The following is a 24,583-nucleotide window of genomic DNA, read 5'->3' on the forward strand; positions in this document are numbered from 1 at the left end:
TGTACCTCCAGCAGAAGACCCATGTTGCCCTGCAGTGGCAGGTTCGTGAAACAGTGTCAGCTCTGACAGGTTTACTGCGTATAATCAGTAATCCCTTCAGTTTGCAGCAGTGGAGCATTACCATGCCTGCTTTAAAAGCTGTCAGCCTTCCAAAAGCTGGGGTGAGTAGTCCTGTACTCTGACCTTCCTGAGCTTTAGATGTATGCCTACCGAGATGGGTGAAATGAGAACAAAGTGACACCGAAAACACTGCTGTAAAAAAGTTACAGATAAAAGACAGATCTAATCCATCCATAAAAACAACGCATACTAATAATAATAGTATATATAACTCTTGGCTGTCAAACAATAGCCTTTATTCAAAGATATGAAAACATCTTCTCAGGAAATCACTCCTGAAGACCTAGAAACTGAGACAGAGAGATCCAACAGGCTAGCTCTTCAGAGATACAGGTTTTCAGGTCTTTAAGAGTTTAGGCTAAAATGATTTACTAGAGTTGCCTCAGACAGATGTTTCCAAGTAGGTGCCTCCTGAAGTGTTCTCCTACAAGCCTTCTTGCATGAATAGACATCTGCGTTGACTCCCTTCTAGTGAGTCATTCTCATCCATGCCATTCAGTAATGATTTTGGTTAAGTGCTTACCTAGGTGTAGAGGAATTACAGAGGAATGAAGGCAGGCTAATTAACATTGATAATATCCAGCTGTGGGCTTCCTTCAGGGACAGTGGGTTGGCTGATGTGGATAAGGTGCAGCTGTGGCTGGTTCTGTTAAGTAGTTAAATAGCTCTAAGAGGTATGGAAAAGGAGCAGCTAATGATGAGAGGCCTGGGGGAAGCAGAGGGAGCACCCTGGATGTAGGAGAGACAAGGAGAGGCCTTGGGAGAAGAAGGAGGCCTGGATGAGGAGAGGCTGGCTGGAAGAGGAGCCTGGAGAAGAAGAATCCAGATGCAACAGGGACAAGAAGCAGGGTGGACTGGCCTGAAGAGGATGAAGAAACAGCACGGACAGTAGATGAACTTTTGAAACCTTGTGGAGGTTGGTGGCCATGCTGGGGCAAGGCATGGGAACTACTTATTGGAGTTAACCTGGTATGGGATGGTAAAAGCCTTGTTGCAGCCAACGAGTTTTGTTAGTGTTGCAACACCTATGTATGTGGACCTTGTCATAGCTCTGTTTTCTGTGGGTGTAACAGAAGCATAGATGTTTAACAGGGAGCTTTGAGCATGGTGCTGTCTCCCACAATCATGAATGGGCCATACTAGGTCCAGACGAATATGATGGGAAATCACTGGAAGCACTGAAGAAACAAGGAGGTGCACTGCCTGTGTATTGGGGTGCATGTACATGTGGTGGGCTGAGCCAGTCCAATTTCTTGGTGTGAAGGTCCCACTCCCCATCCCCTTTCCTACAGCCTGTTCTGGCACTTGTTGGTCCTCTACTCCATAAACTGAGTCAACTCACTAAACAGGCAGCGGCTGATCCTAACAATTACCTGGGTAGACTTATCCTGCAGTAGTGAGTTGCAGGGTCTCAGTGAAGGGATAAGGAAGAATCGGCACAAAGGAAGGGGCAGGACCACATGGCTGGGGGAGGGAGGCTGGAAAGGAGGGGGAAGAGGCAGGATGTCCCCCTTGTGGTGATGGGGTAGACCAGATACCTTGCAGATTTTGGTAGGGTTTCACCTGGGCTAATGCCATCCATGTAAAAGCTGAGCATCTGGACTGATCTAGTTGTCTACAGCTGTCCAGGCCAGTCCAATCAATGGGAATGAACATGTATCTCCAGATATATAACCACATATCCAGCAGCAGCCTACAGTGGTGACTGAGAGCAAATCTGTGCACCCAGAGCTGTTCAGAGCAGCTGGAGCAACCTGCTCCAGTTAACCTGGACAAGGTGTTGACACATGGGGACATTTCTGACAAATTGATCGGAGCATAAAGTGCAGAGCTTGCAATGGAGCTGACTGCAGGTGGCCAGACAACACCTGATCTCATGTGAATCCTGCCGGGGGGAAAGGTGCCTGTCAAAAATGTCTAAGGAAACCTGGACTGCCAAAGGGTCTGTGATCCACTGGTGCTTTATGTCATGGGATCTCAGCTCTTCAGATCAGCACCGAGGGCTCGATATCTAAGAGCTGACTATAGAGGGAGCCTACACACCTTGTTTTCAGGCTGCTCAAGTTACATCAAACAACATGTGTTTGCACTTGATACTTATTTGCATCATGAGAACATATTTTATAACCAAGAGAAACAAAGTGTACTTTATGGTTGGCTCACATACTACAACTAAGACTATAATCATACTGTATTTGGCAAAACCCTCCTGTTTTTGATTATTTGTGTCTAGAGCCAAAACTCACAGATTGAGCTCATTTCCTCATTGAACACTAATTACCAGCTTAGTATTGTGCAACCTAGGAATACCTCCCTCAATGACGAAGACAGTTCAGTGCACAGTCCTCACTCCTCAGCTTTTGCTGTGGCATAGAGCATGACGTGTTGCTGGAGTTTGTTCTCTGAATGTTTCATTTCTGCAGTCATGAGTGGCCTTTTGCCTCCTTCTTGCCAAGGGTGGGAGCCCTGCTGAGCAGCTACGCCACTGGCATTTGGGTCCATGAGCTGCTTGGGCTGGTACAAGGGATGCTCATGCTGCTGAGGGAAAGGTTATCGGCCCTGGGGCAGCATGGCTTGTTGTGAATCTGTGACATGGTCCGTGGGGACCTGCTGCTTTGCTCTGACTTTCCAAGGAGAGGGCAAGGTCACCCTGCAATGTGCTTGGGGTTTGTGCAGCTGCTCTTATCAAAGGGGGTAGTGGTAACAGGTTACCAAGGGCAGCAAAGGCATCCAGGCAGCCCTGTAACTACTGGCACAGAGCCTGGAGGCTGTGCTAGGCACTTCAGGAAAAACACAAAGGCTTTTTTAAATGCTGATCAGAGATTTTTCCCAAGCCCACCTACTCATCCAGTTCACAAAACTCCTCCCAGAACTGTCTGGTGGGGGTGACTATATTCACCAGCAGTCAAGGCTGGCCCTGGCCAGACCAGCCTTCCCAGCTGTGGGGCAGCACAGCACCAGTGCAGCACAGGCTGTCTGCAGTCATCTGCATATCTCACCCCAGCCTACTGTCACAGCCACCATTGTGACAGGGAAGCACGTGGGTCCCAGGGCTTCAGCCTCCTGGTGAGCAGCCATACATGACTGGAAAGAACAAGCCCCATCCCCAAAGGACTTGCTGTCTCGGTCTTAGGTTTATTATTTCTCTTGTGTAATTGAACTGCTGACACCTGCTCTAAGGCTAGCAGAACACAACATGAGTGTCCTGGTTTTGGCTGGAACAGAGTTAATCTTCTTCCTAGTAGCTGATACAGTGCTGTGTTTCAGATTTAGTAGGAGAATAATCATAACATACTGATGTTGCTGAGTAGTGCTTATCTCTTCCCTCTTATCCAAGGCATGAAACAGCTCCCACTCCTGCAGGGCTGCTGGCTCAAAAAGAGCATCTATACACAAGAAAGAAGGGGTCACTGTGTTTAAATACATAGTTAATTGCAAGCATTTAATTTTGCAGTAAGGTTTTTGGAGTGTGACTGCTTAATTAATTCCTAGATTGAACATATTAATCACATCCTGCTGTGCTCAGACAGGGTATCACAGCTGTACAGCATGGCATGATGTGAGGCATGGAGCCACCCCTGGCACTTCACCCCAGCTGAGAGCAGGGGCAAAAGTGGTGGCAGGGGGTGAGGCTGCCCTGCCTGCAGGGATCAGAGCAGGGGATGTCCCTTCCCACCTCTGTGGGGCTCTGTTCCCAGTGCTGTTGCCCTGGGCAGCCTGGGAGGATAGCAAAGGTGACAAGGGAGCAGCAACATCACACCACTACTTCCAGTGTCAGGGGGTCCCAGATCACAGCTTTCTGAAGCTCTGCCCTGGCCCATGCCTTTCTCCACCTCTACATGGCGTGGACAGCACCTACCCAGTGGGGTCCCACAGGGAGGGGGAGAAGAGGGTGTTTCTCTGAGGGATGGGTGGCTGTGTGGAGGAGAGGGTGACCCTCTGTCTCATCAGACAAGTCTGCATTGGGGCAAAGTGTACTGATCCTGGGAAGGAGGATAGGAACAGGAGGGCATGGAGAGAGACTGATCTTGTCCTTCAAGACCAGTTGGTCCTCTTTGAAGACCCCAAGCTCACCTCTCTGTTCTGTCTCAACCTGTGGCAGACCCTCTTGACTCCTCCTGCAGCTTCTCTCCTTGGCCTGATCCCTGCTGAAATCCCATATGATCCTTGAGACAGCAAAATACCGTTACCTGCAGTGCTGGGCTGTCTCAAGCCAGCCTCAACAGAATAAAAAGTGGTGTAGCATTGAGACCTGATTTTCTGACCGCCCTGCTCCTTGTGCATTGCTATGTAGCTGTTAAATTTGCTGGCATGAATGTGGTCTGACAAGAGACAGGTAATTACAGAATCTTCCGCCTACACCATGCCAGAAGACTTCAGCTCCAGTATCATTATGCAGATTTTTCTTGGATTTTCTCTATAGTCCTCAGTTAAAACACCATTTTAGCACTTCTGTGAAGTGAGTACACACACCTGTCTCCTCTGGTGTGGTTATAAATTGTTTTTCATATGACAGAAGGCCTGGAATCAGACACACAGCACTTACTAAAAAGACCAGTGAAGCAGTTAAAACTGACCTAGAAAAATGGTAACTGGGGATCAATCCGTGCAACAGATTTAGTGAAAGACTTCTTGCCTCTGAGCTTGAGTGTATTTTTTCCAGATGCAAAAGGAATTCAAATATATTCTGCAAGCTTGAATCTCTGGGGGCTTAGATATCACATGCACACAGCTCTGATGTAGTTTGTCAATGTTTGTTTACACAATTGTTATTAGCCCTGATATTTATGCTTCTAAAAGGGCTTTCTGCTCAGTGGGGGATGAAGCTATTGCTTCTGTTCAAATTGCTTGCAAAACCAGCCCTTTTGTAGCTGAGAAACGGCACATTTGTTTGTGTTCAGGTCTGCTGCCTCTGGCACCATGCAGGTGCAAGCAACGTGGTGGCTCAGTGAAGGAGGAGGTATCCAACACTACTTGTCATGGTATGTGCTCTTAAGCCTTCCCTTCTGGAAAAAGCTGAGCGCTTCTGCTCTTATTTCCATATTTTAGCTTGTGTTGTAAGTTTTTGAGTTTTGGTGTCTTGTAATTTCGTTTTATGAACATTTGGGCATCTGTCTATGCTTCTGGGAGATAGTGAAACCTATTGATTGCACAAATGCAGTTGCAGGTCTCAAGGATAAAGCAAGCTGTCAAGGAACAATGGCAAGAAGGCATCAGTAGTTTTAAGTCCAAAGGGAACATACAGACCCCACATTCATGGACAAACAGATGGCCTTTGGGAGAGAACTGAGGCTGAACACTACGGACCCATCATGAATGCAGTCAGCTCTGCCTCACTTTACTCCCAGGACTGCTGAAATTTCAGTGGAACTAACTAAACTAAAAGAGGCTGGCCAGAGAAGTAAGGGGAGTCAGATTTGAGGGCAAGGAAACTAGCTAGCAGGCAAGGTTGAAGCCAAACATAGACCATGTGGAATAGGACTTCAGAAACAGACACAAATGTTTTCTGGTGGAGTCTTCCCCCGAAGCAGCTGATTGTCCTGCTGTGCTGCCCAGCAGGCTTCCATGCTCCACTCACTGCTGCAGTAGTTGCCTTGATAACTGCCTCCAGTGTAAGAAATGAGGCGGTTAGTGGGTAGGTATTGGTGCTGGAAGAAGCAACGAGACAGTGATGGTCACCATGAGATGTCTGGGGCAAAGGTAGGTGAGAAGTTGCCCACATGCTTTGGTGAGATCATGTTGTTACCCTTCAGCATCCATAGGGTTGGTCACCTCTTGAACAAGCAACTTTTGAAGTGAGATAACCACGGGAAAGCTTAGCCACTTTACAGATTAGGGAGTGGGTGGAATGAAACTGTGGGACCTCGCACTTTGTACAGATGAACCATAAATCCAGTGCAGGGACACTGTCAGGCTGGAGTGGGCTCACTCTCAAGCTGGGAGGAACTGCCGAAGTGAAGGGGATTCCCTGCGGAAAAGCCATTCTCAGTTGCCTGAAACTAAGGCATTGAGTCAAGCATGTTAATTAAATGGCTGCGGAAGCTCAGCCTGTAAGTCAAATAAAGATAGAAACAAGGACAAAGTTCAGGAAGCATTTACAGAAAGAGCCACAATTTCAAGTATGGGAACAGCAGTGTGTGTGTGCCTGTGTGTGTGTGTCTCTCAGCTGTGCAAACAGTGCTTGTCCCACTCAGTTTCCTGAGACTGAGGTGGCAGAGCTGGCAGCACGGGCAGTTTTACAGCGAACTGAGTGACCTTGTAAAATGTATGCCCTGGCTCTCCTATGGAGCAAGTTGCCCATTCAGTGCAACAGGTTCCCTTCTGAATTATTGGGCTGCTCCCATAAATACATGATTAAGTGGACAGACCACAAAGCGGTGCCCAATGCAAAACAAATCTGACAGTTTCCAAGCAGGGAAAAATACACTGCAGACTCCCAAACTCTTGACCTTATCGAGAACATCTTGTAACACTTGTGTGTGCTGTTAGATAATTACAGGTGGCAACTGTTAAAGAGAAAAGCTTTTAAGTCAGTCAGATGATTGCATGCAAGAACTTTGTTTAAACTTCTGTCTGTGCTGTGGTTATCTCGGGGTTTCCAAGCACAGTGAACTCATGAAATAATAATCTTCAAAAAATAGCCTCTCTATCGGCTACATAAAACTACCACATAGCAAGTGAGAAGTTGAAAAATGTCTGACAAGTTTCAAAAGCTCCAAAGACATGAGCTGAGGTTTTCTAAGCAGATGCTGGGAGTGATCAGTGATGCAGGCTGAGTCCAAGGGCACAGGAGCACCACACCCCCGTGTGTGGAGGTGGTGGCAGTATTAGTTCTGCACTAACAGCCACTGAAGCCGATATTTAGCATTTCTAATATGTACCTGAGCATGACAGCCAGTGGACAAGCAGTTGTGCTTCTCCTCACTCCTGTGACCACTTGTCCTGGGGAAGAGACCTCCCTGCTCCAATGGCATGGCAGCTGTCAAGAGCCTGCACCCAGGTGGTACCCACAGCACTGCAGTGGCAGCCAGTGATGCAGACCTCTGCTCTCATCCTCACAGCTGTATGTGACTGCGGAGTGTGATGTGGTGAATGTTTTGCTATTGGAAAGATGTGACTGATCCAGCTGAGCTGGCCCCCATGTGTGCAGGAACCCCCCGGGGCTTTCTGGCTGTCCCTGTATGTCCTCATTTTGCTCCTTGATCCTGGGGTCACACTGCCTTTGTGTTGTGTCCCCATTCAAACTCAGCGCAGTGCCTTGCATTCCTACTTCTGCAAACAATTCTCATGATCAAGTTTTTCTAGCTAGGGACCTTCGCCTCAGGCAGTGACTTGCATCAAGTCTTGCACACAGTCACCTCGGCTGCCCGTTGAGAGCAGTCTGTGCCACCTTGCCATGACCTGCCCTGGCCGCCACCTGCTGCCGCTGCTAGCCAGTGATGTGGCATCACTGAACCTCAGGGAGCTTTGGCCAAATGCATGCACACACATGTATACACGTACACAGAGTGTTAGTTTATTCCTCTGAGAAAAATAAGTGGTAAAGGGAAACCCACTTTTACCAGGAGAGCATCAGCTGCGTGCCTGACCTCAGCCACCATGTCACCATAGCAGCAGACAGTAAGATGCTGAATGCTGCCTGTGACGGCAGCTTCCCTGAGGTCATTTTTCCCTGCACAGGAGGCCACCTTCTTCTGAAATACTGCCTGCTGGAGTGACCCTGTGGACACTCATGTCTTTGGTGAACGCTTTTTCTACCCTGAGGTCATGGCTTGGCACCACAATGCTGACAGACAGAGCTGTCCCCAGAGAGGACTGGAGGACAAGGATGTCTCCTGCCTCCTTAGCCCACCAAGAAGCCCTTCTCCTTTTCTGTCCTTTGGTGAGGTTCTACCCCAGACCCTTCTCTGCTGGAAGCCTTCAGAGGTGGCTCCAAACCTCACTCAGCTTCTCTATAGTTACCCTGTGGCTGAAAAGCAGGGAAAAGGATCCCTAGGGAACCAGCATGAGCTGTGTTGGTGAGGCTGGAGATCTCTGTGGCTGTTATGGCTTTGGGGAAGGTGCCTCTGACCTCACCCACTTGAGTGGAAGCGATGCCAAATCCAGAGCCAGGCATGGCCAGTGGTCTGCAGTGGTCACCACCTTCTTCCCTGGCTCCTGACTGGTTCCAGCTCTTCCATGTTTCCTCAAGGCCAGCAGAGCTGTGGAGCCACCACATTTAGTCGGCAGCTTTCCCATGGGGACCTGGCCCTGTACAGTAATTGTGCTGGCTAACCTGTTCCACCTCCTGTCCCTCTGTGCCTGCTTTGCACATCTTTCCATTTGTCCAGCTCACATGAGTTTACAGTGTTTTAAATAGATCTTTGCTCCACAAGCTGCTCATTGCTCTCAGCGAGGCATCCAGTGACCGAACCTGCCCACAAGCAGGGAGAGGGGCAGAGGCAGCAGCAAATACCAGCCTGGAATGAGAAGAAACCAAGGAGAGCTGGTGAAGGTGAGCAAAGCCAGCCAGCCACCCTGCACCACAGCAAACGAGCGGCAGACAATGCCATTCTCCTCCCAAGCTCTTTCCCATTAGCGTCTTCATCCCTACTGAAACAGACTGCCTCGTTTGCTGTTAACCCACTCCCCCAGCTTTACAGTGGTACCTGGTACCTGTGGTGTGACAGCGTACGCTGTAGCCTCCATATTTTCTACTTGGGTCAGCTAGTCCTTTAAGCTACTGCCTCCCTTTCTCTGTATACTTAATTCTTCCCTATTCTGCCATTTCTCATGTCATTGCCTTATAATTTCTCATGCAGTTATTTTATTTGTGTAGGTACAGGTGAGAGCTGGCCTTTTGCAAGCACACCCCAACAGAGCAAGCTAGCCGTGACAGCCTGGAGGTGAGCACAGGTTGGTCTAGCCCAGGTATTGTCAACGTATCTATGGGCACGGTGGGCACGAGTGCATGCAACTCGCAGGATAACTTAGGTATATGGCACTACTGTAGTTTTTTGTGCATGCACACACACACACACACACACATGGTATTTTCTGACAAAAACATAAGAAAGCAGAAGTGAAGTTAGAGGAATCCAGCTTGCCTTTGTTTCCCAGCAGCAGTGAGGGGAATGGCTTAGCACAGGTAGTGTAGGCTGCTGTTGCTTGGATCTTTGCAGTGAAAAAGAGTGACAGAATCATCACATACTGGTTGAGGTTATAAGGCATCTTTAAAGGTCATCTGGTCCACACTCCCCCTGTTCAAGCAGGGTCACCTACAACAGGTTGCCCAGGACCATGTCCAGGCAGCTTTTGAATATCTCCAAGGATGGGGACTCCACAGACTCTCTTGGTCACCCTCATAGTAAAAAAGTGTCTCTTGATGTTCAAAGGGAATCTCCTGTGTTTCAGCTTGTGCCCATTGCCTCTTAAAACATCCTTCTTAAGAACGTGCTTTAATCCACTCCTGACAAAAAATTCTGCAGCCACTGTATGCAGAAGGCTGGACATGGCCAGAGTCACTGAATTGCTAAAAACCTCGGCACAGTGTGAATGAACAGTGATCACAGCTGGGACTGTGGCTGCAAGGTCCGAGGCCTCCTTATGTTAGTCCAAAGGCCAGTGTTTCCCCTGGGCTGATGGTTTTATGCAACAGGAGGAGTGACTTCTTATATTGTGCATAATGTTTTCCAAGTTTATTCTCCAGGAGAAGACTGGACTTCCCTGAAAGGTTAATCCTCAGAGAAGGGAAAATTGAGGTGGAGCGGAATAGAACAAGAACAAAGCATGATGTGATGGGAAAACCAAGGGAAAAAAACTTCCCTGAATATAGAAAAATCAGTGAAGGATTATCTGGGAAGACCATAGATTTCCAGAAAATAAACAAGGGACTTCCTTGTTGAAAGCTGATATATAGCATATAGCTGGCACCATCCCTCTGAGCAAAAGCTGCTACCAGGAAAAATGTGATTGAGGTATTTCTGTTACTTTAGAATACATGGTGATTTTAATCATGCTGCTGAAAGGAAGGGAGGGAGTTTTCCCCATATTAGTTGTGCTAAGGCTCCTCTGGTACAAAATTGTCAGCCATTCCTTTGGAAAATGATGGTAAAGTGGAAGGAGGTTGGTGAAGATGCCTTTAAACCCTCACTAAGCTGGCACGAGGGCTGGGAGAGTGACAGCCAGGACCTGCAAAGCATGCGGCGTGACAGACATCCTTCCTGGGGTGCACATGCTGCTCCAATGTGTGCACCAGCTTGCACCCCTGCTCTGCCAGCCTGGGATGGGTGGGCAGTGGGGCTGGGCTGGGCTCTGCTCCCCCTTGCCCCTGTGGAAGGTGGTGAGGCCCACAGCACTGCTGGAGATGAGGAGAGGATGAGGTCCATGCCGTGCCTGCTGGCTATGCGGGAGCGTACATGTCTGCTTGGCTCCACTGGCCCAGGCGCCGCTTGTTGTTGAACACAGCACTGGAGGGGGGGAGCAGCTTGAGGGGTCGGGATGGTGCCAGCAGCCTGCTGGTGCATATATGGCAATGATATGGTAACGTTGCTGTTTTCATTTATTAAACAAACCCGAAGTAAATCCCTTTTGCTTTTCTTCAGCTATCATTTTACTAAAAATATCATATGAACTAATCCTCTAAATAACCTTTTCATAAAGATCATCTTTGGATTAGTCTCCTAAATGTAAGTTCAAGGAGCTGGGAGCTGTTTCAGTAACCGCTTCTTTACTGAAACTGGTCCATTCCCTGTCTCCTCATCTCAGCGTGGAGGAGCAGATAGGTGGGACTGGAAGAAGCCCTGGAGAACTGATGGTGCCCCCAAGGAAGGCCATCCACCATGACAGTAGGTGGCACTGCCCCAGATTTTCCAAGACCTCCCCAGTTCCCCACTCTACTGCAGCTGGCCAGCATGGAGTTGGCAGAGGGGAGCTGTGGTCCCATCGCTTGTCTGGGGTTGATAATGTCCCTTCATCATTCAGTAGCTCCAGTTCTTGGCTACTGTGTGGCTACAAAGGCTGAGTAAAGGGTTGCACACCTTCTGCTGAGACTGGCTGCCAAGGGGAGCAACCTCACGATAGGAAGAACGGTCTTTTTACAGACGATGCCTTCCAGTTCCTGGTGCCCAGGGCTTTCTACCTGCCACCATACTTTGCACCACGGTGACGCTGCCAGGGTGCACCTCTGAGTTTCTTGCTCACTGCACTCCCATTACATAGAATCCTCTGTTAAGGTATGGGTTTGGTCTGTAGACCCTGACAACTGAAAGCTCAGCCTAGAAGTACAGCAACCAGCTCAGGGACTCCCATTGCCATCTGCACTATTTTGCCTTCCCAAGATGCAGCTATTAGACTTTCCATCCAATCACCGAAGGTTTGTTTCCTGGGAAAATGAGTACAAACCATGCAACCTTTTTAGCCACACTCAGCGTGAATTGGCCTTTGTTTCAGCTCATCTGGTTACTCAGGATTTTGGGATCTCAGACCAATGTAAACAATTCCTTGATTTTCAAATGTTTCTTGCATTATTTTTGCTTTGCATCTCCGGATCAGATATTTACATTTTTTGTGTTTTTTTCTTAAATACACTCAGGAACATTTACGAGGGAAAGGAAAATATAACAAATCCTGTGTAATAAATATACTGACATTTAAAAGCAAATAAGCATTAGAACAACTGAAAATAATGAGCAGTGGAAGTACCCTGTGCTGTGATAGGTCCACATATCCAAAATGCCCATTTTAAGTAGCGTGCTAGGTGCTGGATCGTGAACAGTGAGCATGTATGCCCAGCTAAGCGGCCTGATGAAAGATGCCTGGTCCCTCTTCCTATTAATAAAACATGCTAATCAAGCAAGAGGTGAGAACCCAGCTGTAAAGAATTCTTTTGGGCTGGTATTGTGCAGTTAGGACAAAGGACACAATGTTATAGCAGAGATAAACTACAAAAACAGAGTCAACTATAAATAGATTGTGACCACTAAGAGCTTCCAAAAACAACTACAGGGAGATTAGAGAAAGGCGCTGAGGAATTACTAGTTCCCATCCGTCCTTCCAGGATGACTCAAACTTTTGCTGGTGCATTAGGAGTGCTCTGGGTCTCTGCTGCTGCTCTGAATTTACCCCGCTCCTCCAGCTCTTTTTATTTTCTGCAGAGATGTATCTCAGTTCTTTTTCAGTGGCGGTAAAACAGGAATTTGCTGAGAATAAATAATTTTTCACATAAATATGAAATGTATATTAATTCTTCCATGTGGAGTATGATCAGCTAGCTATTTAAGCTCATGGGGTATTTTAAACATGAATTGTCTTCTTACCAAGTCATGCTGCTTCTACCCAAAACTGTCCATAAGATGGACAGTGGTGGCCTAGGGGAATTGCTCTGTTTTCTTCTCATAGATATGAATGGTAGCATTTTTGTTCCACTGACCACTTAGTGGGCTTCTAAATTCCTGAGAGTTCTCAGCAATAAAAACTATGCAATAGAAAGGCCACAAAAAAAGTTTGTTGGGAATATTTGATATAATAGCAAACTGAGAAAGAGTATGAAAGCAGGTAAAAAAGTCTAATGTTAGAAACTTTGCAATGGTTTTTGTGGCGGTTTTTTTGGTCTTTTTTTTTTCTTTTTCTTTTTTAAATGAAAGTCCCACTTCAGAAGCTGCTAGGGAAGCAGACAGCTGGCGAGCAACACCCCCAGGAGTCTTCATTGCACTGGCACCATCCTTGTTACAGTTTAAAAGTTTCATCTTTATTCTCACAAAATGAGGATCGAAACTTTCATGCAAAGCCCTTTCCTTAGTCTTCAGAAATGTTTGCTTCCAAACAACGGCACCTTAGTCACAAGGGAGGGGTATGCAACCATGAGAAATCACAAACAAAACCGGTGTGATTTCCCCTGTCTTCCCAGCAGGACCTGAGGCAGGTGCTGCTGATAGAGAAAGCAAGCTTGTCATTCACAGCTGTCTGATAACATGGGGGGGGGGGGATTTTTCGTTTTATCAGGCTTTTACACTCAATTTGGAAATATCTCATTTGTTCCATTGTGTAAAATAACCTTTGGTGAACTCAGCTTGTCTTATCTCATGGCCAAAATGCTCGGTTATTCTAAGTCATTAGCAAGGGTCCTGACAAACGTGCTGTGGGATTATGGCACATCTATCTGGACAGGAAGGCAGAGCCCTGTGCAGCCTCTCCACTGGCCTCCAGAGTGACCGGGTGAAGAGGAAAAGGATGAGGGAAGCCACATATAGACTATAAAAATGTGTGTGCAGGGACCCCTTTTCCTCTGGCTTCCCTTCCTTCAGCTGGCCTTGGAGAGGCTGATGAGCCTTTTCAGTTCCTTGGCCTGTCTCAAATACTGAGCTGAAATCCTGATGAGCAGGTGTTCCCAGATGTGCTTGGAGAGCCACAGGTTTCTGCTGCCTTCCCTAACTAGGATTAAAGTCACTGGGGAAAAGACACAGGCTATCTGCAGGCACCCAAATGTGTGGCACCTGATCTTCTCCAACATGCAAAGAGGAACTGTGTGCAAGTGCCACGGTGGTGAAACAGCACTGGATTTGGGTAAGAAAACACAGACACACCAGGATCCCATTTGCTTTCTGGCAGAGGATGCTCTGCACCCAGAAAGAACCCGTGCAAGGAGAGGTGTGGGGCAGCAGGGAGGGATGAGCCTGCAGGAGCCGTGGGGGCTGTGAGCCACTGGACTTTGTGTGCCCCCTGCTCTCTGCATTGGGGCAGCAGGAGGAAAAGCTGAGGGTGTGGAAATGTACATGGGCTGTAGGTGGAGGATGGCTTCCTCCCCTACTGTGAGGTTTTTAGCTACCTGTGCTCAGAACAACAGAGACATGGGCTGTCTCTGGTGTGGTGACTATGGATCTGGATTGTTTTCTTTTTTTCCTCTCCTGTGAAGAGAGAAACAGAAGCCTCTTTGCTCCTGTTTTTCTTTCCCTTTCACTCTCCATTCCCCCCCATTGCCTGGATTTTCCCTTCTCTCCCTATGCCCTCATTTTCCTCTGCTGTTTCAGCTGCTGTCCTAGCGATGAGTACAGATCCCCCTGGTTGTTGTACTCTACAGTTCCTAGAACTACATTTGTTTATATTTGTTCTTGGAACCAAGATGGTAAAAATAGTCTAAAGGCCATGGAAATAGTGAGGGAGGGGAGTATAATGCATTGTGCATTGCTTTCATGGATTGCCAAAAGGTGGAAACCCTGTTGATAGGAATTGACTTTTCCCATGTCTCAAAGTTAGCCTGCAGCTCACTAAGTTGATCTGGAGGCCTGGGAAAGGATATACTTCATTGAGTAGAGTTGCCACCTTTTGGAAGGAAAAAGAGGAAATTTGGAAGAAGAAGAAAGGGGAGATAAAAGAAGAAGATGAAAGTGAGTGGTGGGAGGAGGAGGAAAGATTAATAAAGTGGGGGGAAAAAAGCAACAGCAACAAAAACCAAAACACAAGAACTGTCAGAGAAGAAGCTGCCTGTGATTTAGTGTCCTGACTTGGAATTGTAATTGCACCATGTGTGGGAGAGGGACCTTAAACATACCTAATTGCCCCACAAAGAGGTCTCGCTCTGATCTTGAAAAATCCACTACTTATTTAATTTCCCAAACTGAGCTCCTTTCCAGCCTGCCTTCTTAACGAGAGATGTTGTAACAAGGTGAGCCCTATGAACAGGTGGTATTTCTGGGGCTAGTGTCAGGCTTCTGCACTCCAGCGTGGACGAGCATTGGCTTTGCACAGGAGAGCTAAACCCTCAGGATGCAGCTGGAAGATGCATGAAAGGTGCAGTGAGTGGTGAAGAATGATGAAGGGCTCTGCCATCTTTTGCTGTGAACCAAGCTTTGCCGTTAAGAACTGCACAACGTACTTTGAGCTGCTACTGCCTGGTTCCTTGTGGCAGTCTTTGCTGTGGGGTCACCAGTTATCAGAGGTACAGATAATCCCCAAATGCAGGGATGTGGTGATCCCTGCCACTTCTCCTGGCACGGAGAGCTGAAGAAAAGGCTGATGTAGGCAGTCTCTTGGCCCTAGGATGGTGTGATGGATGGTGTGTTGCTGACTGGTTTGTACCCTTGCTGCTTAGAGCTATCTAGTCTACAGCAGATTTGGCTGGGGGACAAATATTTGGTGCAGTAAGAAGTTGCATCAACCAGCGAGGCAATAGGTGGGTGACAGTGGGGTGATTGCCTCCCAAGCTTATTCACAGGCCCTTTTTGTTTAGCAAGAGGCATGTGTCTGTAGGGGCCCATAAATCTAGGTCGTGGTTTTCTGCATAACTTTATTACAGAAGCAGTACTGTTATGTAGGATGATGTTCTCAGGTGTCTGCAAACTGGCAGATGTCACTGCCCCACTGCTTATAGTGTCCCAAAGAAGGGCTCTGAGATTTAAGTGTTTGCCTGAAGCACTGGAAAAGGTTATCCCAGGGTGTTGCAGTAAAGTAACTTTCCAGGATTCAGTCAGAGTAGCTATTGATCCAGAAGTCTCATGCTGTCACCCAGGCATGGAGAAACGGTGGTGTAGTGCCGCGAGTGTACAGGGAATGTATGTGCCTTCCCCTCTAGACTACATAGTTTTCATTCTGTTTCTGAAATAGTTGTGACATTTAGGCTTCTAAACAGAACTCCAACTGAGGATGCTCGTGATTGTAATTTAGTTGTACTTCTATACCTCTTTCTCCTCTGATCCCCTTTCATCACCACTTCTGTCTCTGCTCTTTCCCTGGCTTGCTGCCTTCCAGCTCTCCCCGCTCCCTCTTTCTGTTCTCTTTTCTGCATCTATTTTTACCACTTCTGCCTTCCTCATCAGTCAACATCTTCCCTTGCTTCTTTTTCAGTATCAAAGAGCATAATTTTTTACCGTATGTATAGGATAAAATGTTTAAAATGATGGTTTGACCCTGAGATCTGTCCTCAAAGATCTAAAGCCATTCTTTCAAGAGGTTAGTTACAGGCTTTGTATACAAACCCATCATCTTGCTGTCCTTAGATGGGTTCAGCTCTTGCAGCACACAGGAAAACCTCGGGCAAACTGGGAATTGCTTGCTGTAAATGCACTAATGCACCCGTCACTGGGATATTTTAGATTTGTTTAACAAACCGGAGTCTTGCAGCACACTGATATGGTGGCAAGTATTGATAAGCCATTTTTGGACAGAGAAATGAAAACAGGGGTGAACACTGAGGAACCAAGGTTGCTTTGACATCACCTATGCCAGACAGTTGAACTGACTTTACTGAATGAATCTTCACCTGTATCACCAGTAGTGTAACTGCAGGGAGTGTTAGAAAGACTCCCAGACGTCCACTGCCGTGACATTAGTGCTGATCTCTCTTTGCTGCTCAGTTTTCTGGCTTCTGGTCTGGCAGCCTGCAATGCATATGCTGTGCATGACAAGAGCATAATGGATGAGGTGTGTGAAATTCTGACAACCAGCTACTAGACCTCGCTTTCTTTTGGGAAAGAAAGTAGCTCCAGAAGCAATGTTGCAATAGTGGACTGGATGCTCACTCAAACCAAGTCTGGTCTAGCTCCTCTGATTAGATAAGAGGTGGCATAATTGCACCAATGGGTTTCTGAAACAGGTAAAATGCTGAGCACAGTTACATTGCTACATGGTTGACAGGGGACTAACCCTTATGATTCAGAATGAAGCAAATACCCAACAGGGATAAAAGCAACATTTTTTATTGGGGTAAGGCTTGAGGAGGAGTACAGGTGTAATACACCCTTGAGGAGAACTGTGAGAGCAGTGCATGGACTGATTATCTGGCTCTGGCCCCATTTGTTTGTCTTTGTGGTGGCCTCTACAGGGACAACCTCCTCCCCAGTCACTGGAAGCTGTCAGGATAAACCATCTCACCTTTGACATCTGTGGGAAAATGGCTTGGAGGGGGGAAATTAAGAGAAAACTGGGACCTAACAGAAGTTGTAGCATTATAACAACCTTTTTAGGGTAAAATACAATTGCCACTTCCAGGGCAGTTGGCACGCACACAATCTGCTCCACCAGGGTTCCCTGGGCAGCACAACCTGCTACCCTAGAGGAGCAGCAGAGACCCCCACGGCCAGGCTCTGCTGTGCTCCCTGCAGGATTGGGAACTTGATGGGACCACACAGCCGACATGCTGCACAGCAGCTGTCAAATGGGAAGATGTCCAATGCTGAGCCAACAACTGTGTCAAAGTAATTCTTAGATGCTCATTATAATCTCATTATAATATGAACGCACACCTCCATCCCAAAGTTACCCACCTCCAAGGCACAACCACCCCTCACAAGCATGCGCTTTCTGTTCCTTATTAACTATGTCTTTAAATGAAAGCAAGAGAAATTTACACCAATCAATAATAAAAGAATGTTTGACTAGAGTCATTCAAGCTCCACCTGAGAGTAAAGTGTAACAAGTGAATGAATGAATGAGGGGAGAAGTCAGGGAAGACTCCGTCGTAACTGCTGGGATCAGTCCACGGGCTGAACCTGTCTGCTCCCCCACAGGGACACCTGCTGGGTAAGAGCTTGGTCAAGTGCTAAATGACTAACTCACACCAGCTGTTGTTAGTGATCAATGTTTTGGTTATATACCACTTCAAACTTGTTTTTGCAGACAGTCCCTGTCACCGGTGATCACTAACCTTAATTTGTCATGATTTTATATTGATAAAGAGTGTTATTCCGTAACCTGTTACCGTTAGCCCTTTGCGGGCGCTAGCAGCTGCCAGCGGTGGGTAACACATTCAGGTAAAGCGGGAGGACCCGCTGAGGGTCCCCCTGATGCAGCTGGGGTGTTTCCCTGAACAAGGCAGTCGAGTTGCCCTCCAACCCAGCGGGACTGTTCAGTGAAGGGTCCCTGTAACGGGACGCTGACAGACTGGTCGGGCACAAGGGTCTTTGCTTTCCTGGGGCGCTGACAGACAGATCAGACACCTGGGGTTGAGGAAATCTTCCCCCCACTTTTCCTGTGACAACATCTCAGCCTGACACCCCAGTTAGCTCTGTTGAGGTAAAAGAGCTTCTCTTGTTTGAAACCAGCCATCAGACAGTGCCCTGTCTCCTCAGGCACAGACCTAAACCCAAAGGTGATATGTTCATGGCTTCTAAGGTTGATTACTGCAAAACAGCATAACCAGGAGTCAACAAAATTCCCTCAAAAGCATCTTCTGATACAAGTAGAGCAGTGCATCTTTGAATGCGATGAATGAACGAAAGAAACCTGCGTCTTTGCCTAGCTCACACCACAGCATCAATTCTCATCTCTGTTACAAAATCCATTTCAGATAGTCTCTGTAGTAATCAAAGCCTTACTTGGTCTGGATCTAACTGTTCTAGAAACTGTATGTCGCTTCAAAACTTGTAGACACCCATAGGCAAAGCTGCAGGTAACCAAAGACAAGGGATGATAGAAGACATTTTTGATATGTGCTGTCCCTAGGCTCACAATGGAAAAAAGTGGCCATGGACCTCACGATCCTGACCAAAGTGCAAAACACCTGCCGATACATGTCTGATTTGACTCAGAGTTCTGCACGAGATACGCCCATGTGCACACAAAATGTGCCCCAGTCTTGGCTCCCTCTTCCCTTCTCTCCCCACTCAAACAGCTGAACAGAAAAGTGTAATAACTTGTTTTCTATTAATTTTTGAGGATGAAAACCTGTTTTTTTATCCTTTCAATATGTGGAAGATTTTGTGAAATTAAGATCAACAGGGTCGCATAAAAGCCTTCTTGAACAGGTGGATCCAACTTAAAAAAAAATAAAACCCCTGGATTTTGGACTGGTGCAGTTTGTGAGCCTCACCTTACACTACAGAAAGGAAAGCCTCTTGCAAAGTAAATCTGTACAGATGGTGAAGCAGCACTTTGGAGAAGTAATTAAACATTGCCACAGTATTCTTTTCTATTTGCTGATAGAAAGACTTTATAGCTCTCTCTGAAGCAACTTTCTTCCTGCCCCTGCCATCCTGCAGAGAGGCTGAATTACTCACTGCTGCTTTTTGCAACAGCTTCTGTGTCTTTCCCATTTAACTCTGCTTTCTCCTTGCACCTATTAATTTATTGTAGCTGCGGTGGGAGCTGGCATTTGTGGCTTGCCTGCCCTGAAGGAGTTAATTGGTTTTATTACATAATCTGGCTAACATTCGTGATGAATAGGAAATGCACGCCCCTCCTCTCCTACAATATGTTTGTGCACTTTAAATTGCACTCCTCCCCGGCTGTGTGTAAGCCCCGCGCCACTTGACATGCCCTGAGTCTCCGCATGTGTGCTTGGGTGCACGCTCGCATGCCTGCCTGCAGCTTTGCCCCGTTCTGGCTCTGCTCATGCTACCGGTGGCATTGCACACCCGCGTGTCCCTGTGCATGTGTGTGTGCGTGCACACGAGAAGAGAGGAGCGAGCAGAGGCAAGGCAGTCACATTTCTAGGAAGTGCTGGCATTCGATGTGAAGTGTGAAAGCAAACTCTGCCATCTCTTGGACTGCTGCAAGTGGACAGACCGCCTCACATAATGCCATCTTTTGATGAGGTTTTGAAAGAAGCTGGAGAATTTGGAAGATTTCAAAAGAGGGTCTTTTTCCTCCTTTGCCAGACAGGCATAACTTTTTCTTTCCTGTTCGCCAGCGTGGTTTTCCTTGGGCAGGCACCAGATGACTACTGGTGCAGGATCCCTGGGGCAGCTGAATTAAGTGAACGGTGTGGCTGGACACTGGAAGAGGAACAAAACTTCACGGTACTTCCCCTGCGCCTGGGGAACAGGTCCTCCAGCGGGGAGTGCGAGAGGCTGGATGTTGTGTGGGATGCCTCCATCAGCTGTGCCAGCCCGCTCGCCGGCTATGGCAATCACAGCACAGGCAACCTGCCACTCACCTTGTGCCACGAAAACTGGATGTATAAACAGCCCCACTCATCGATTGTCAGCGAGGTAAGGAAAATCCCCATCCTTTAATCAGTGGTTTCTGTCCTGGTGTGGGATTGCAGCAGTAAAATGGGATTGCTGCTGCAAGGGTTGTTGTTTTGGTGGCTGGTTTTCCTCTCCAGATTTGCTTTGTTCCAAGTCACAAGCAAATTGAGACAATGAGTGTGATCAAGTGTCAGTGTCAAGCTTTTAGGGAAAGGTGAGCTGATCTGAAGGGTGGCTTTCCAAAGCTAAACACTCCAACAGAGGTTGCTCTGTCACTAGAGGAATGTCAGATTAAAATAAAGAGATAGGTGGTTGCAGCTGAGGCTTCTGGTGCTCAGTTTTGGGCCAGCAACTTTGGTGGTGTAAACTCCAAGTGTACCTGACCGATACCACTTGATGATCTGGATCACTGTGCGTTATCTGTTCTCTGTATTTCCAGTACTGAACATTTCAGTCTTCAAGTACTAAAAAACAACTGGTAGCAGACTGCCCTTCTGAGATCTGGCAGGAGTCAGCAGAAATGATTGTGCTTACTAAAGAAAAAAAAAGACCAAAAGACACGTTTTTGCCCAAAGCTATCATTCAACTTTTCCTGAAATGTCAATGTCAGAGAACCACAGACTATTGTAAGTGCTGGCAAGTGTAGGGGCTTTCTAACGACACTGTGAAAGGCCATTTAAGATGCTTTCCTAGGAGATCCTCTGTGTAATTTTTAATCATCCCATGGATGTGTTGTGGTCTGGCTCCAGCATACAGTCTGCACACTAGGGGTGTGTATTTTAAGGTCATCCTGATGGTAACTGTCACTGACACAGCGATGACAAACATAAAGTGTTCTTAGAGGGGCTGGCTAGGAAAATGTCAAGGTGCAGTGCAAAATATGTCAGCACAGCCATGGGCTCTGTCTCCTGCCTGTCTCCTGAGCCTCCTGCTGTGTTTTTTAACTGGGTGCTTGCAGTGGAGCTGTGCCCTCCAAAACATGGAGCAGGCAAAGCCCTGAGCAAACACTGTACTGGAAAGCAGTGCCTATCCCAACTGTTCAATTCATCATCCTTCCCCCATCCAGCTGGGACCCCTGGATCTGCTTGCAGGCTTCAGGCTCTTCTGGGCAGCAGCTTTGTGCCCTGAGCTCCACATCTGACCTGAGCAACTTTAGCCAGGATCTGTGCTCAGGCCAGCGCCTGGCTGGCCCTAGAGGAGAAGTTCAGAACGGGCTTTTGTGTGCGACTCCCGAAGCCAAGGCTGCTTGGAGGGCCGCAGGTGGCATGCAGGGAGCTGGCGCCAAACCTTGGCATGACGTATCTCTGATCATGCTGGCAGTGGCAGCCCAGGCGGTGGGGGCAGGAGGATGAATGCTGCCCCGGAGCCACAGCTGGCTCTGGAGTGAACCGTGGCGGGTGGCCACGGTGGGAAGTTCATGCTACTGCCTCTGAGGGTCCTCTGCTGGGGGACTGTGAGGGTTTAGGTCATGGTGTACTTTACCAGGGCAGTCTGTGCTAGCTGTTCCCCTCAGAGCCTAAAAATAAAAATATAGAGATTCCTTTTCTTTTGTTGTTCCCTTTTTTCCCCTTCAGCCTCGCTGTAGGTGAAAGCATGTACGTTGTGCTCATAAGTTTGTGCTCAGAGTCCGTTTATGGCAGCAGGTTGTGTATCTGGCAAAGGCACTGTGACTTTTCAGCAGCGCTGAGCCACTGGGTACAGCTATGAGAGAATGAAAACAGTGTTTGTTTTGCAGCAATAAATGGGAGTAAAAGGTTCAATGTTCTCCATCAAATGCTTTGTCTATCTGTACCTTCTTCCTTTCTTCTCCTAGGGACCCCCTCCAGGGCCAGGGGAGGGAGAAGGGATGAAGGGATGCTTGGGGAAGCTCTCCCCACCTGTGGTCCCAAAGGTGCACATTGGGAAAACCAGGGAGTAACACCCTGCAAGTAGCAACAGGCTGGGACTGTCTGTCCCCTGTGCTCGGGCAGCAAGTCCCATCATCAGTGTCACTGCAGCTCCTAGAGGGACTCTTGCTGGCTGGGTTACCTTGACAGGAGGGTCCCGGGCTGTGACCTATGGCACTTGTGTCCTGTTCCCAGTTTTTCAGTATTTGCCAGATGAAACACATCCTACCAAGCTCGGTTTCTTCATCTAAAAAGGAAGCTTGTGGCCTGCATGTCCTGGCTCAATTGCTTTGGATCAGCTATTAAAAGGAGCTTGATATCTTATTAATACATAATATGTCCAGCAAAGACAACTTAAATCACAGATTTTATTTATTTTCTTTTCATTCCTCTGAGGCTCTAAGAGATCACGGCTCAACTTAAACAAGATTTGTGCTCTGTTTAATCAGCTCACCAAAGACATCTTTTCTCATATGTCTACTTGTAAATGCTTGCTTTTGTCCACATGTTCAGAAATGTATCTGTTTCTTTCAACTGTCTTAAGAATTCTGGGACCTTATATGTGGCTGAATCAACAGTGGAAGTGACCAGGGAGACAAAGTTATAAGGATGAGTTACATGACAGTCTGAAGGACCTGTGTTCAAGCAGAAAGAGAGAGAAGTGGGAAAAAAAAAATCAGGATACTGAAGGAGTTCTTCCAGGCCTACAGCAAGCACAGATCTGGTGTGGATTTGCAGCCTGGCAGGGGAGGCAGAGGGCAAATGCAGGCACGTAAAGCCTTCACTGGGAAAAGATGTCGTATCCCAGAGCAGGTCTGGCAGCCAAATCACAGGTTGTTGCAACCAGTTCTGAGCACCCTGAAGAAGCTAAATCATATGTCTGGAAGGGCTGATTTATGAGGAGTTGTGAAATGAATGGTATTGGCGTACCCGACTTCATTGCTCTAATTTGTGCATGGCTGGAGCATGTTGCTCACTGGCCAGTCTCCCATCTTAGATAGCTATCTTCTGCAAAGACACTCACAGTAACATCAGCAGAATGAAGGAGAGGAAAAAGGGGCAATGTGAACTGATGGAAAGCACTCTCTGCTTTGTAAGCAGTACCTGGTATGCCTGCTGCATCATCTGCTGCTGCGGGACTCAGTGCTGGGCTACAGTGGGGTGCTGGGACAACATACCAGGGCTTTCATCCTTCAGCATCGAGAAAAAGAGCAAAATCTGTTAAGAAATCATCACAGGAGCAACACACAGCAAAGCCAGTTAGCTTGGTCTAGTGACAGGCAAAAGAGCAGTGCTAAAGACTCCCTTTTAAAATCTTTTGCTGTCTAACAGGTTCTGAGAGGAGGTCCCTACTTCTGCAGTGACATGCCTAAGGATCTCTGTGATCCATTGATTTAGGTCAGGCTTTTCCTTGAAGGCAACCCAGATCAGAGTTGTCCACTGGTGCTGCACACATTGCCCAGCACTGCAGTGCCTGAATTAGAGTCAGCAAACCAGAGCTGGGATGATGTAAAGGTTTGGAGGCATCAGCAAAATCCTCGGCTATGTGTAAAACTTGGCAGCCACCCCTCCGACGCAATGGTGTCGCAGGTGGTGGCTCTGCTCAGGGGACCTTGACCCAGAGCAATCCCCTCTCGTTCAGTTTTGCGCAGCGCTTGGTGAAACTGGAAGACGCGGCTGTGTGCGTCAGTGGTGGGATGGGAATGCAGTTGCTACTCAGATTTTCCTTGGGGAGGGAGGCTGGTGGGGGCAATTATTGTGCTAAATCCATTCCTGGCTGGTGCCAGCTGATGCTGTCTGAAATGATGCTGGTCGTAGCAGGTGGCTGGCACTGCTCGGAAGGGAAGGCTGGCAACAGCAGCACCTTTGACAGGGGGAGGAGGGCAGGAAAGGATGGGGTTTCTGTGCAGCGGATGGAGAAGGAGGAAGAGCAGGGGTGCTGGGGGGCTGCAGTGGACCAGGGGTGCCACAGCCTCATGCTCTGGCCCCAGGGTTTGGAAGGGAGCCCAGGTCACCCCCTGCCCTCTGTAACACTTGAAGTGGGAAGCATGTTGCCTTCCACGTCCTTCCAGCTGAGCCTTGTGAGGGACACACGTACCCAGGATATACGGAAGTCAGTAAATCTAATTGCCCCAGGAAACTGCTGAAGAGTGAGTCACTGACCTTTAATACTGCTGGGCTTTGGCACTGTGTACTTTCGTCCCAGTGGAGAAAGTCTAGAACACTGCGAAAGGGCGGCTGGTGGCAGTTTGCACAGCGATAGCCATTTTATCCAGACATTTTTGGCGGTCGTGACTCCTAGAGGCATGTGCATGATTTACAACCATGTCTGCAGGTTGAATGGCCTTCGGTGGTGGTGGATGAAAGGAAAAGTGAAGTCTCATGGTCATCAGCAGCTGCAGCTACAGCACAGCTGGCATACTTTAGGCTTATTAGCAGCCTTTGTTGGCAGGACTTCAGCAGAAGGGACCCATTCCAATATGCCTTGTCTGCAGCAAGTCTTCACGCTGTAGATGATGTCATTTCAAGACCTGGCAACAATTTATTGCTGAAGTGTGAGGTCTGAGGTGGACGTACGATCATCTGAACAGATCCTATTGCACCTGCTGGGAATAAATCTTACTTCTCTGCTTGCCAGCTGTCTCAGAAAATAAGTCAGCCAGCATTTGCAGAGAAACCGTAAGCAGAGCAATAATG

General features: G+C 47.7%; 1 protein-coding gene across 2 annotated transcripts in view; it reads left to right on the plus strand.

Annotated features, from left to right (window-relative positions):
• The first annotated feature begins 19,308 nt into the window (after positions 1–19,308).
• Positions 19,309–24,583, plus strand: part of SLC22A3 (solute carrier family 22 member 3) — a 30,798-nt gene continuing 25,523 nt past the window's right edge. For both annotated transcript variants that reach the window (XM_005230220.3, XM_027796988.2), the window contains exon 1: positions 19,309–20,021. In XM_005230220.3, the coding sequence (XP_005230277.2) occupies positions 19,608–20,021 (414 nt within the window). In that variant the 5' untranslated portion in view covers positions 19,309–19,607. The remainder of the gene's footprint in view (positions 20,022–24,583) is intronic.

This window comes from Falco peregrinus, chromosome 7 (genome assembly GCF_023634155.1).
Source record: "Falco peregrinus isolate bFalPer1 chromosome 7, bFalPer1.pri, whole genome shotgun sequence".
Taxonomy (NCBI): Eukaryota; Metazoa; Chordata; class Aves; order Falconiformes; family Falconidae; genus Falco; species Falco peregrinus.